The sequence below is a fragment of the Mus pahari genome, chromosome 16 (genome assembly GCF_900095145.1).
Source record: "Mus pahari chromosome 16, PAHARI_EIJ_v1.1, whole genome shotgun sequence".
Taxonomy (NCBI): domain Eukaryota; kingdom Metazoa; phylum Chordata; class Mammalia; order Rodentia; family Muridae; genus Mus; species Mus pahari.
This window is the reverse complement of record NC_034605.1, coordinates 40,013,038-40,025,342: the sequence shown is the minus strand read 5'-3', so window position 1 is coordinate 40,025,342 and position 12,305 is coordinate 40,013,038. Positions and strand designations below refer to the sequence as shown.

The 12,305-nt window shown below is 41.8% G+C and overlaps 1 protein-coding gene across 1 annotated transcript in view; it reads left to right on the top strand.

Annotated features, from left to right (window-relative positions):
- F13a1 (coagulation factor XIII A chain) overlaps window positions 1-12,305 on the top strand; it is a 171,529-nt gene that overhangs the window by 72,352 nt on the left and 86,872 nt on the right. Inside the window, exon 6 of the mRNA XM_021215683.2 lies at window positions 1,170-1,277. Within this exon, the coding sequence (XP_021071342.1) occupies window positions 1,170-1,277 (108 nt within the window). The remainder of the gene's footprint in view (window positions 1-1,169; window positions 1,278-12,305) is intronic.

Genomic DNA, 12,305 nt, shown 5'->3' with positions numbered 1-12,305 from the left:
TGCTATATTTGTAGTACAGTGGAGCTAAAATGTCCTCTTGCTGTCCTTTTTTTTTTTTTTTTTTCTTTTTTTTTTTTTTTTTTTTTTTTTTTGATTTGGCTTTTATTCTCTTTTAAGACAATTCTAGAAGCACCTGTGAGGAGTGATCCTTTCCAAGAAAATTGAACTAGCTCCCAGCCCCAGTCCCACCCCCGCCCTCTACCATGTACTAAAAATCTTCTCTAAAATGCCCTCCCAGGCTCTAGAAATTACCTTGTCTCAAAGCAGGGTATCAAGAACTTTCACTACATGAGGTCTTCTCCAGTTTCACATGCAAGAAAAAGAGCTGGAGTACCTTCCTGTGACATAGTCTTCCTGTGACAGTCATTTACAGTCTTTATTTTTTTTACATTGAAAATAGATTTTTCTTCACAAGACATATTCTGATTGTGGTTTCCTCTTCCCCAACTCTTCCCAGATCCTCCCCCCTCCTCCTCACCCAACCAAATCCACAGCCTTTCTTACAGTCTCTCATTAGGAAACAGACAGTCATCTTAAATAAAAGAAATAATAATAATAATAAAATAAGAGAAAATAGAAACTTGAGCTGCTTTTGAGGCCCTAAGACTTCCAAGTGACTCTGAGAAATCACCGTGCTCTGGGCAATGCATCCATCTGTTGGAAGGATTTTGGGTTTTTTTTAAGATTTATTTATTTTATGTATGTGAGTACACTGTAGCTGTCTTCAGACACACCAGAAGAGGGCATTGGATGCCATTACAGATGGTTGTGAGCCACCATGTGGATACTGGGAATTGAACTCAGGACTTCTGGAAGAGCAGTCAGTGCTCTTAACTGCTGATCCATCTCTCCAGCCCTGTTGCAAGGATCTTAATGAACTTGTAAAGTATTCTAAAGATTTTTGAGTCAGTGTGTGGTTTTTTTGAGTACATTGGCTCTCTATTGGTTCTGTTCAGATTTCTGATTTCATTTATGGTTCTCCTTTACTTTACTGAAAAGTTAAAAAAAATACATTCTTTCCTTCTCTTCAATAGTTCACACTAATGGTTACAGGTGGTCCCTCCACATTTCTAAGCAGTAGGCTGTGGTGGCATCTTATTTTTGAACTCAGCTCATCTTGTTTTGTTAAGTGGAGATTAAGTAGTCTCTCATTGTTATCTCCCAAACAGTTTGAAGACGGCATCCTGGATGCTTGCTTGTATGTGATGGACAAAGCTGAGATGGACCTTTCTGGCAGAGGCAACCCCATCAAAGTCAGCCGAGTTGGATCAGCAATGGTAAGAGGCAGTGCTGATGACTAAATATAGTGTGGCAGCCATTGGTGTCAGAATGGAAGTTTAGTTCACAGAAAGATGTGTTAGGTTTGAGTTCAGGGTACCTGGTTGTTCTTGAATTCTCTTTCTTTTCCATATGCTACAAAATGAAATTTTTCACTCAAAGCTGTATGTGGCTCTGCTTCATAAGACATAATAGATATCATTAAACAACTAAATACTTATTCTATTTATCATATTTTGTATATTTATCATATGTTTATTTTATCTGTGTATGTGTATATGTATGATTTCACACATGTGTATGACCTCAGAGGATAATTTGTGGGGGTCAGTTCTCCTTGACCATCTTATGTGTCCAGGGGATTGAACTCGGGTTGTCTGGCTTTGTGCCAGGTGCCTTTACCCACTAAGCCATCTTGCCACCCCCTGAGCATCTGAGAATCTCTTGTCTGGAGACTAAGAAATGACCATGACAAAAATGTTAATGACTGTAACAGATGATCAACCAGTCAAACATACAATACAGTTTGCTAGCTCAGACATGACTTTTCTCATTTCCAGCACTTACACCAGGGAGCCTACAAGTGGCTGTAACTTGAGCTCCAGGGGATCTGATGACCTCTCCCAGACCCTAAGAGCACCTGAACTCGTGTGTACAGCACCCCAATACACTTACACAAATAATAAAAATGACTCTTGTATGAAGAAATAAATACTCAGTGAAACCCTAGTTTCTTTGCAACAGGACCACACTGCAGAGCTTTACCTCGCATGATGTGGGTGTTGGTTCTCCCTAGAAATATTCTAAGATAAGTGAGCAGCTGTTCATCTTTCCGTCACTTATACAAGCAAGAAAACAGGATGGTGAGAGCTTGTCAGAGATAAAGCTTTTGCCAGAATCTAGGTCCACCAACTCCACCTGTGAATGCATTCTCCCTTTCAAGTGACTCACGGTAGGGGACCCCAAAACATCTGCAAGAATGCAGGGATCCCCTGATGGCACAGTGAAAGAGGAGCTCAAAGCCCGTGACTAAGAAGGATAGGGCCAGGTTAGGAAGTTCACTAAAGGACTACCTGCTCATAAGCTGTACTGAATCCCCAGCACTCAGACAATCATTGGTGCATAATGAACACCATGTCTGGTCCAGGAGCACAGTATTACTCAGTTACAGTAGGTCGCATTTATTTCATAGGAAGATTGAATGGAAAACATCATTATATTACCAATGCCCTTACAACTTCTAAAAAAAAAAAAATCTCCCTGGAAGAATTTTATCTTCAATTTTGTTTTGTGCATCTTTTGAGTCAAATAAAATCAGTTTTGTTGACACATAATTACATGGCCAGGGAAGATATAGTGTGTATATTCTGACTAGGTGCTAAAAATAGAGATTCTGACTTTATTAAGAACTAAGTTACATGGAAATTTAAGATGTGTTGGATTTTACAACATGAAAGCAAAACCTAACATCTCAGGACAGCTTGGGGCTGGAGGCACAGCTTAGCAGTAAGAGCTTAGAGGGTCTCCTTAACATGTGTGAAGTCCTGGGGGAGGAGTGTTCAACCTCTGACCCCCAAGTAATAAACATGTGTATTTAAATGCATAAAATAAATAAAGAGTTTTGTTTTCTGGTGTTATTTGCATGGCATGATGAAAAGATGATGTAGTCCTAAAGCCTTTGGCAATCTCTGGAGAGCATCCTTGTACAACACATAGCAGACCTGTATTATGTTTTCTACACAGAAAAAAGCCACCCTTCTTCTTTCCTTAATTTTTAATTCTTTTTTAGTTCCCCTTAGAAGCAACCATGACATATTGCAGTGAAGAGAAGCAAAAAGGAGGAGTGACGAGATATGAACTGTCCCCCTCTTATTCATTCTAAAAATGACACAGTCTTCAGCCTGACCTTACACACTCACTGTGCATACTTCTACCAAATGCATAAATCACAAGCCAATCCAAAGCAGCACAGAGGAAAGCCAAAGGAGACACTCTAGCCCACACTGTCTGTCTTAGATGGCCATGTTGTTCTCCTAAGCTGGCTGCCTCTGACCAGGCATAACACCAATTTAAATTGCCTCAAAATGTCATTCGCCCCAGAGAGCCTCTCTCTAAAGTTCTAATTTGGAAAATGATCATCACAGTTACACAGCCTGGAACTAGGGAGGTAAAATCTGCATAGAGAACAATGTGGTTGAGGTTTGGTTTGCTTTCTGGAGGGGATGACCTTGGGTGTTAAAGGACACAGGTACTGCTCTGAGGAAATTTGAAGTGATAGCTCCACTTTCCCTTAGTTCACCATGCCAATCTTCACAGTATAGAAAGCTCAATAGTTGAGAAAACCCCTTTCACCCCGGTTATCCCTTTAATCCTCAAAATAGTTTTTGTGAGTCTTTCCAAAATCTGTTCAGCTGTAGTGATTTATAAAGCAAAAACACGGAGCCTCCAGATCTGGCTGAGATGGTGATACGTAGAAAAACAATTTTCTGATCCTATAGACAGACCCTATGTGATCACTGGAAACACACAGTGGGATTTCAGCATAAAGTTAAGTAAAGAACAAAGGTGTCTTAGTCAGGGTTTCTATTCCTGCACAAACATCATGACCAAGAAGCAAATTGGTGAGGAAAGGGTTTATTCGGCTTACATTTCCATACTGCTGTTGATCACAAAGGATGCAGGACTGGAACTCAAGCAGGTCAGAAAGCAGGAGCTGATGCAGAAACCATGGAGGGATGTTCTTTACTGGCTTGCTTTCCCTGGCTTGCTCAGCCTGCTCTCTTATAGAACCCAAAGACTACCAGCCCAGAGATGGTCCCACCCACAAGGGGCCCTCCCCCCTTGATCACTAATTGAGAAAATGCCTTACAGCTGGATCTCATGGAGGCATTTCCCCAACTGAAGCTCCTTTCTCTGTGATAACTCCAGCTGTGTCAAGTTGACACAAAATTAGCCAGTACAAAAGTTATGTGTGAAGGGGGCAGACCTTCATATGTCCCAGTTAAAGATTTATCTTAAGATATGAAAAGATGCATCTGGAAACTACCACAAGAACAGATTTGAAGCTGGACGAATCCAGCCCAAATAAGACTTCACAGTTAGATGGCCATGTTGTTCGCCTGAGCTGGCCCCAAGCCTCTGATAGTTTTGTGTCCATTTCAAATGCATCTCATCCCAGCCACTGAACAGATGTGTTAGAACAGAGGTGCATGAGATGTGTAAACATTTCAGGAGAGCCACACATACTGTGCATGGATTCCAGGAGATGCATATGATCTGCAAACCCTTCTAGAGGACCACAGAGTCCATGCATAGATTCCAGGACATGCATGTGGCTCGCAAACCCTTCTAGAGGACCACAGAGTCCATGCATAGATTCCAGGAGATGCATGTGGCCTGCAAACCCTTCTAGAGGACTACAGAGTCCATGCATAGATTCCAGGAGATGTATGTGGCCCGCAAACCCTTCCAGAGAACCACACAAACTATACATGAATTCCAGTTTGTCCACAATGGAGTCACTGTAGGCAGAAGCTTCCTGATGCAGCTGCTCCTGGAAGCCTTGAGGAGAAGCAGCCTCGCTCTGGCTGGGCACCTGAAGGAAGTAAAACAGGCATCAATATAGCACAGGACTACATGACTGGAGCCCCAAAGACAAAAACTGGCTTTCTGTGGTCATGGCACATAAGTTGGCAAGGAGATTGCAGAAAAATGGCTATATGTATGAGGCTATAGAAACACAGAGATGATAACAAGCTTTCAAATGATAAATAATATTCGTTTGGCTTTTCAGAGAACTTTTTGATGAAAATCTTTGTGGTACAATATATCCACACTCAAATGGTTGCTGTACTGTGAGTGCAATCAATTGCCCAACAGCATTCCTGAGCTTCTACTCAAAATTTTCATGAGCACACCATAACATGCCAGCTGAAACACTGAAGAATGTCGCCAGCTATGGCCAAATGTTCCTTGGTGTATAAATCCCCCTAACAAAGGTGGAGTCTGTGTTCAGTTTTCCTACCTATAGAATGGAGGTAACACCTTCTTCTTGCCTGCATAATAGGCTTCATTCAATTCTGTTTTCCATGCTTTGCTGAAGAGACCAGGAAAGTTGTTTTGCACAGGAGGGCCTGTAGCTGTTTCAGGAGATGGAGTCCTGGCTCTGGTTCTGCTGTTAGCCGTGCGAATCAGGGAAGAGCACTTAATTCCAGGACATACTTCTTCCTTTTCCAAATGAAGTATTTTTCTCTTTAGCCAAACACCTGAAATTCCCATTTGCCTTAGTAAGGGTTTTATTTCTGTGAAGAGATACCATGACCATGACAACTCTTATAAAGGAAAACATGTCATTGGTGCTGGCTTACAGTTTCAGACGTTCAGTCCATTATCATCATGGCAGGAAACATGTCAGCATCCAGGCAGACATTGCACTGGACAGCTCAGAGTTTACACCTTGACCAGAAAACAGCCAGAAGACTATCTTCCACCCTGGGTGGAGCTTAAGCATAGGACTTGAATCCTACCCCCATAGTGACTCACTTTCTCCAACAAGGCCACACCTATTTCAACAAGGCCACACCTCCTAATAGTGTCACTTCCCATGGGCCAAGCATATTCAAATGACCAGACAAACACTGTTAGCAAACTCTGTTTTGTTCTTCTAATGAACATTTTCTTATTTTTTTCTTTTATATATTCAGTATCTGCTTCTGTTATTTTTGTTTGCTATTGTTTCCCTTTGATGAGAACGTGAGAATTGATAACCATCTGGAATCCAGGAGGCATTGGCCTTTGCCAAGGGAAAGAACAACTTAAACTTCTATAGTCTTGCTGTCTAGGGACTAAGCTTGAAATGTTATGGTCACACATGGATGAAGTTTTATTTAAAATCACCTAAGTAACAAATGCAACATTTTACTAATGTTATATTATGATTCATTTAAAAGAGAAAAGAGGGAAAAGAGGAAATTAGACCAAGAAATTTGGTCCAATTTATACTTCCTCCCTTTAAAAGCCATTGTTGGCCTTGTTTCTGGTGTGACAGTACCTTCCAAGAGACTTGATGGGAAGATTAAGGAAAAGTTAAGGTTAAGCTGTGCCATATGAAAAGGTATCTCACTCATCTCGCATTCAGTTGCAGCCCTAAGTCGCAATGAAGAATCTGGATACAGGCTCTGAGACCCCAAGGGACATAGGCTATTAGACCCCAGAGGGCATGGATTCTAAAACCCTAGAGGTCTCTGTGACCCTAACAATAAAAACATTTGTGCTGTGATGGGTTGTAGAAAGAACAGAGGAGTCCTGGAATGAGGAGACGGGTGTGACAATAGCTTGTCCTTACTGCTGGTGTTTGCCTGTCAAGCCAGCTTCTAATCCATGACTGATTGGCTCTGGCACTTTCCCCAGGGGATGCAGCTACTGCTGCTGCAGTGGCCTCTCTTACTGCAGATACCTGCCTGCTTAGTCACCATTCAAGCCCTGAATGCCCTGCCTACACACATATCATCTTTGTCTATAGAAGATCTACATCAAAATCATCTCACGGCATCTAGAACTCTCCAGGGGTCTTTGAGATGAGAAAGCAGAAGCCTTTGGAAGTGATGTCATTCATTCAAGGTCATGTGGGAAATAAGTGGCTGAGCTGGAACCAGGCACTGTCCTTTTTCTCAAAACATATTGCTTCAGAGCATCTCTGCCAGCATATTATCACCAATAGCACAATTACTCTATCAAATTGTATGGCTGTCACCTAGAAAAGAACAAATCCCTAAGAATAAGTGGATTTCAAGAAAGGGGATAAGTGAAGAAAGGCATGAGTCAGAAGATCTGTGTGTCAGGGTCAATGGGAAAGAGGTCTCCAAGAGGATTAGATGCCAAATGTGCTGTGGTACTAGAGACACAATAGCAATGATGACAGCAATGGTGTTGGTAATATGGTGTCAGTGACAGTGGTTACGGTGGTAGTGACAGTGATTATGGTGTTAGTGACAGTGGTGGTGGTGTTGGTAATAGCAATGACCATGGTGAGTCAAGGGTGGTATTGGTTGTGATGCGGTGATGGTAATGGGAAATAGTGACAGTGAGGGTGAGTGTGTGCTTAGGGTAACAGTAGTGGTAACCATGGTGGTGGTGATGATATTTATGGTGACATCAGAGTGACTGAGCTTAAGGTAATAGCAACAATGATGTTGAGGATGATTGTGCAGAGGATGGGAATGGTAGTGATGGTGGTGGTGGTGGCTATGATGATGTAATGGTGGCAGTGGTATTGATATCATGGTGGTAAGAATAGTGATGTGGTAGTAGTAGTGCTTATGGAAATGGGGATGGTTGGTAGGGGGATGTAAGGAGAATTATGGTGAGGATGAGGGTTGTGGTGCTGAGGATGTGTTGATGGTAGTGATCGTGGGAATGGTGGTAGGAATGGTGGTAATAGTGACAACAATGTAGTGATACTGGAAAATCTCAACTCATTCATTCAGCAAGTATCTGGGCATTGAGTATGATGGTTAACCAAACAGAGTTCTGCCCTCACAGAGCTTGTAATGTCATGAAAAAGACAGACATAGAAATAGAAAGACCGGTGCAACAGAACATTTTCTGATGGAAATAAGCAACAGCAGTAAGAACAACAAAACCTCTTCAGTTTAACTGCACACTTATCCGGGCCTATGCAGAGTATCAAGCTATTGGATCAAAGGATAATGGGAGTAGTTGACAAGTAGCCCTACCGTTATTTACAGTAAGTCTTTATCCCCGGCGAGTCTTCTATGGAGATGACTGGGTACCAAGTGCACTGGAGGGAAATATAGCTGGAGAGGGGCACTGAAATGCATCCCTCTGGGGCCACTTGTTTTACAAGTCAGACAACATTAGGTTGCCCAACTAATAGTGGTCCCATGGTGTCTCAACATTTATGGTCCCTTGATCCTGGGATCCTATATTTTGATTCAATTATGTTTTTTTGTTAAGCTAAATTGATGGACAATTTGAGAAGATGAAGAAGAAGAAACAAATATCAACAAAGTTACATATTTTGAATTCCAGGGCTTCACACCTCCGTCAGTCCAGACAGCCCAGTCTCCCTTCAGGTGTGCACATTTATTTTTAACCATGGTCTTTTGCTAATATCGAGCTATGATGCCATCATTAATCCCCATTAATGCCTTGCTCTGACTATGCCTTTAGGGAATTAACTCAAGATTGAACTTTTTCCTCCAATCGATGGTCTGTGTAGTCTTTAGTGCTATTTAAAAAAAAAAGTTGGAACTACAGCTAGTAAATCAAACTGACCATGCCGCAGGCAGGCCTCAGGTTCCTTGGACCTTTGAGACACACGACAGCATTGCCGCTTCTGATCCTCAAGTCCCCCGCCACTGTCAAGATCAACTGAAAAGAAAGCCTTTCTCACCTAGTCCATCTTTCTCCTCCTTTACTCTTCAATTCTAACAATATTTTTCCATCTCTGATAAAGGCATAGTTACATCATCACTACTTTGTCATGTTGCCAAGCAACTCCACAGGGGATGGTGTTTTGTTTTGTTTTGTTTTGTTTTGTGTGTGTGTGTGTGTGTGTTTCTTCCTTTCTTTTGATTGGTTCCTTGCCTGTCTTGAATGATGGCATTATGTTGAGGAAACATTTTATATTTCCATGAAATAAACCTCAATTACAAATATCCAGGTTACATTTTAAGATTTGCTTGAAGTAAGGATCCCGCACCTGCCCATTCCAAATAAGCCTTAGAGTCAGAAAGTGATGTACAAAGTCTATTCCCTGGCCATCCCACCAGCCATGATATAGCCCCTAATGTTTTGAGACTTGAAATTTGAATTTCTAGGTTTGAAATTTTAGATTGGTACAAGGAAAGACCCAAATTTCTCCGTGGTCTGTAAAGCATACACAAGCCCCTGTCTTAGACCACAGAGAAAGACTGTAGTCATTGTCCTCCACCTTCTACCACCAAAGAGATTTTGCACATCTCTACCTGTATTCCTTATCTCTTAAACATGTTCTTACCAAAAAGCATGATTAAGTAAAAATGGCTATTTCTCCTATTCTTGTGCCTCATTTGTATAGTTTCTGGTCGGTATTACCAATGGTGGTGGAGGAAATTATTAGCAGATTATCTCTGCATGAGCAGGGATATGAGTCCTTACCATCTCCGAGAAGGGGGAGATAAAGCTTCCATTGGTGTGTTGTAAGAATCATGTCTCCATCATTCACTATTTATTTGCAAACTCCCAGTCTCTTGGTCATTGCTAGATAAAGGGTCCTGGAAGATGAGACTGTCCAGAGTACTCTGCCTTCAAAGCTATCAGCTTTTATCTCCATTGCTGCAGTCTATGTCCATGGCTCATGCACATACATATCAGAAAAGGCATTCTTCATTTGGAAATGTCTGGAAATTGCAAGCTCACTGATAGTTTCTGAATCCCTACATTAAGGACACAACCAAATCACACATTTTGGAGAACCTATTAATTGACATTAATGAAGAACTTTATAGTCATTCAACATGGTGAGATTCTAAATTAGAATGAAAGCTGAAGTCAAGGTTTTCCTAAAGGTAAAAGGCACCGGTGGATGCAGAGTGACCAGGGAAGTTTGAGTGATCCAGACAGATCAGAACAGACCCATTCCCAACCAAACACCATGGGTCTTTCATTGCTGGACATTTTCATTTCTGTTTATTGAAGATTTTTAACAATGATACATCTATCAGAAAGCAATGAGAAAGTGGAATTTTATCTAGCAGAAGTTGTCTGCATAGCCACCTGTAAGACAATATGTCTATTCCTTAAATAAGCAAGGTGTAGATGGAATGGGTGGGGGCATAAGAAAGTCAGTTGACCTTATCCAAGGTCACAGCACTGGAAGTGGACCTCTGGCTTCCTGACCCCATGGATGCATACAGGACGTTATACATCCCTGGATGCATCCTCATCCTGTCCTCCTCCTGGGAGTAAAAATATAATTCCTGTCACCCTGTCCTTCTGAGTCAATTCAGGTGGGGGCAGGGAGGGACAGTTCAGACATCATTCTTTTCCCCTCCTGGTAAAAGCCAGCAATGTAATGAAGTTTCCATTTGTGGGCAAACAGCTTGGCTTCTCAATTATCAAGGTTACATTTCTTATGCCTGTTTGTCCCATATTTTTGGAGAAAAACAGACATTTATTACAAGCTATCTCTCCAATGTGATAATCATAGTCAATCTAAATGTCTGCTTCCCCCGAATTGCTTCCTGGAATGAGTTTCAACACAGCATCTATTTTGTAATCACACAGGCTATTTCTAAAGCACGGGGTACTGGCTTTGCAGCACTCCCTCCAAGCTGTGCAGACAGAGCTGTTCTCATCTCCTGGGACCAACATCTCCAGGACAGATGGCTACAGTGTAGCATAGCCTAGGGGTCTCTTGGGACAGACACTCTGCCTTCTTTATTTCCTTTTCATCTTCGTCCCTTTCTGTCTCCTTCTCTGGCTTCTTTATATTTCCCCTCTTACATCTACCCCTCTTGTTCAAAGCTCTTTGACAACTTGTTCTACACCAGTGGTTCACCACCTGTGGGTCACGCCCCCGTTGGGAACTGCATATTGGATATTTACAATATGATTCATAACAGAGGCAAACATTACAGTTATGAACAATGAAGTAAGTTGATGACTGGTGGGTCACCACAGCATGAGGAACTGTATTAAAGGGTCACAGCATTAGGAAGGCTGAGAACCACTGATCTACACCAACCAGCTCCAGAGCACACAGTAGGGATACAGTGATGGAAAAGAAGACACTGAGAGCTAGAACTCAGTTTCCATCTTTATCCTCGTTAAGTCATTTCACACATGGTTAGTAAGAGACAGTGTGGCCAAGCCACAGTCCTCAGTTACTAACACAAGAGCTAAGAATGTCCTGTAGTAGTGTAATGGTTACTATGAAAACTAACTCTAAATACCCGTATCAGAGTGTACACCTCTCTCTCTCTCTCTCTCTCTCTCTCTCTCTCTCTCTCTCTCTCTCTCACACACACACACACACACACACACACACACACACACACTGGTAATAATAGTTAGGTCAGTTAAGTCTTTCATTATGGAGTTGTATAAGTTAGAGTTAGTTATATTTTTAGATTAATGAATTATATACAGTAAAAAGTATAGCTATCAAAAGTATAAATATAATATGTGGATTTTGATGGGAATCATATTCAGTCCTAGAAAAATATAGATGTTTCCAGAACTTCTTTTGCCTTCCTCCTGGTTGATCTGCACCCCAAGGACTGCCGCTGTGTGCTCTCGCACTGGATTCCTCCTCTGGAACCTCACAGGAATAGGTTCATGAAGATGGAGTAAGACTGGCTTCGTTCACTCCATGAATTGTTGCACAAGTCTTTACCTTTAGGACCAGAATTTTGTTTCGTGCATTGCAACTCATCTACCCATTCACCTGTTGATGGACCTTCTAGATGATTCCCCTTTGGGACCAATATGCAGTTGCTATGATCATTCAAAATAGGCCTTTTCAATGTTTTTTGCTAACAGATATTGATTATATGTAATAATGGCTTCTATTTGATATCTTCCGACATGTATATGGTATAGTTTGATCATAGTCATCTACACTACCTTCTCTTATCCTCCCAACTCCCACTAATTCATCTCCTCTTCCCAAATAGCTCCCCTTCTAGGTTCATGTCTTTCTGTGCAGGTGATGCAGGATGTGTCATCGAGGTTGTTTACAAGGGTGTGGGTGGAAACATGTGTGTCTTTTCAGCAGCTATATCACAGGAGAATAAAAGTCTCTCTCCTCAACCATCATGTGTGTAGAAATCCTCAGGGAGAGGTGGGACCCCATAAAGCCCTTCCCATTCCATGACAAGATGTTGGCAGGCCCACTCTTATGGAGGGCGTGTGCAGGTGATTACAGCGGCCATGAGTTCAATGGTACAATGGGCATACTGTGCCTGGAAGTCTGTTCACCCACCAGCCCTGCCTTCTGCTGACTCTTACACTTTCTGCCCATT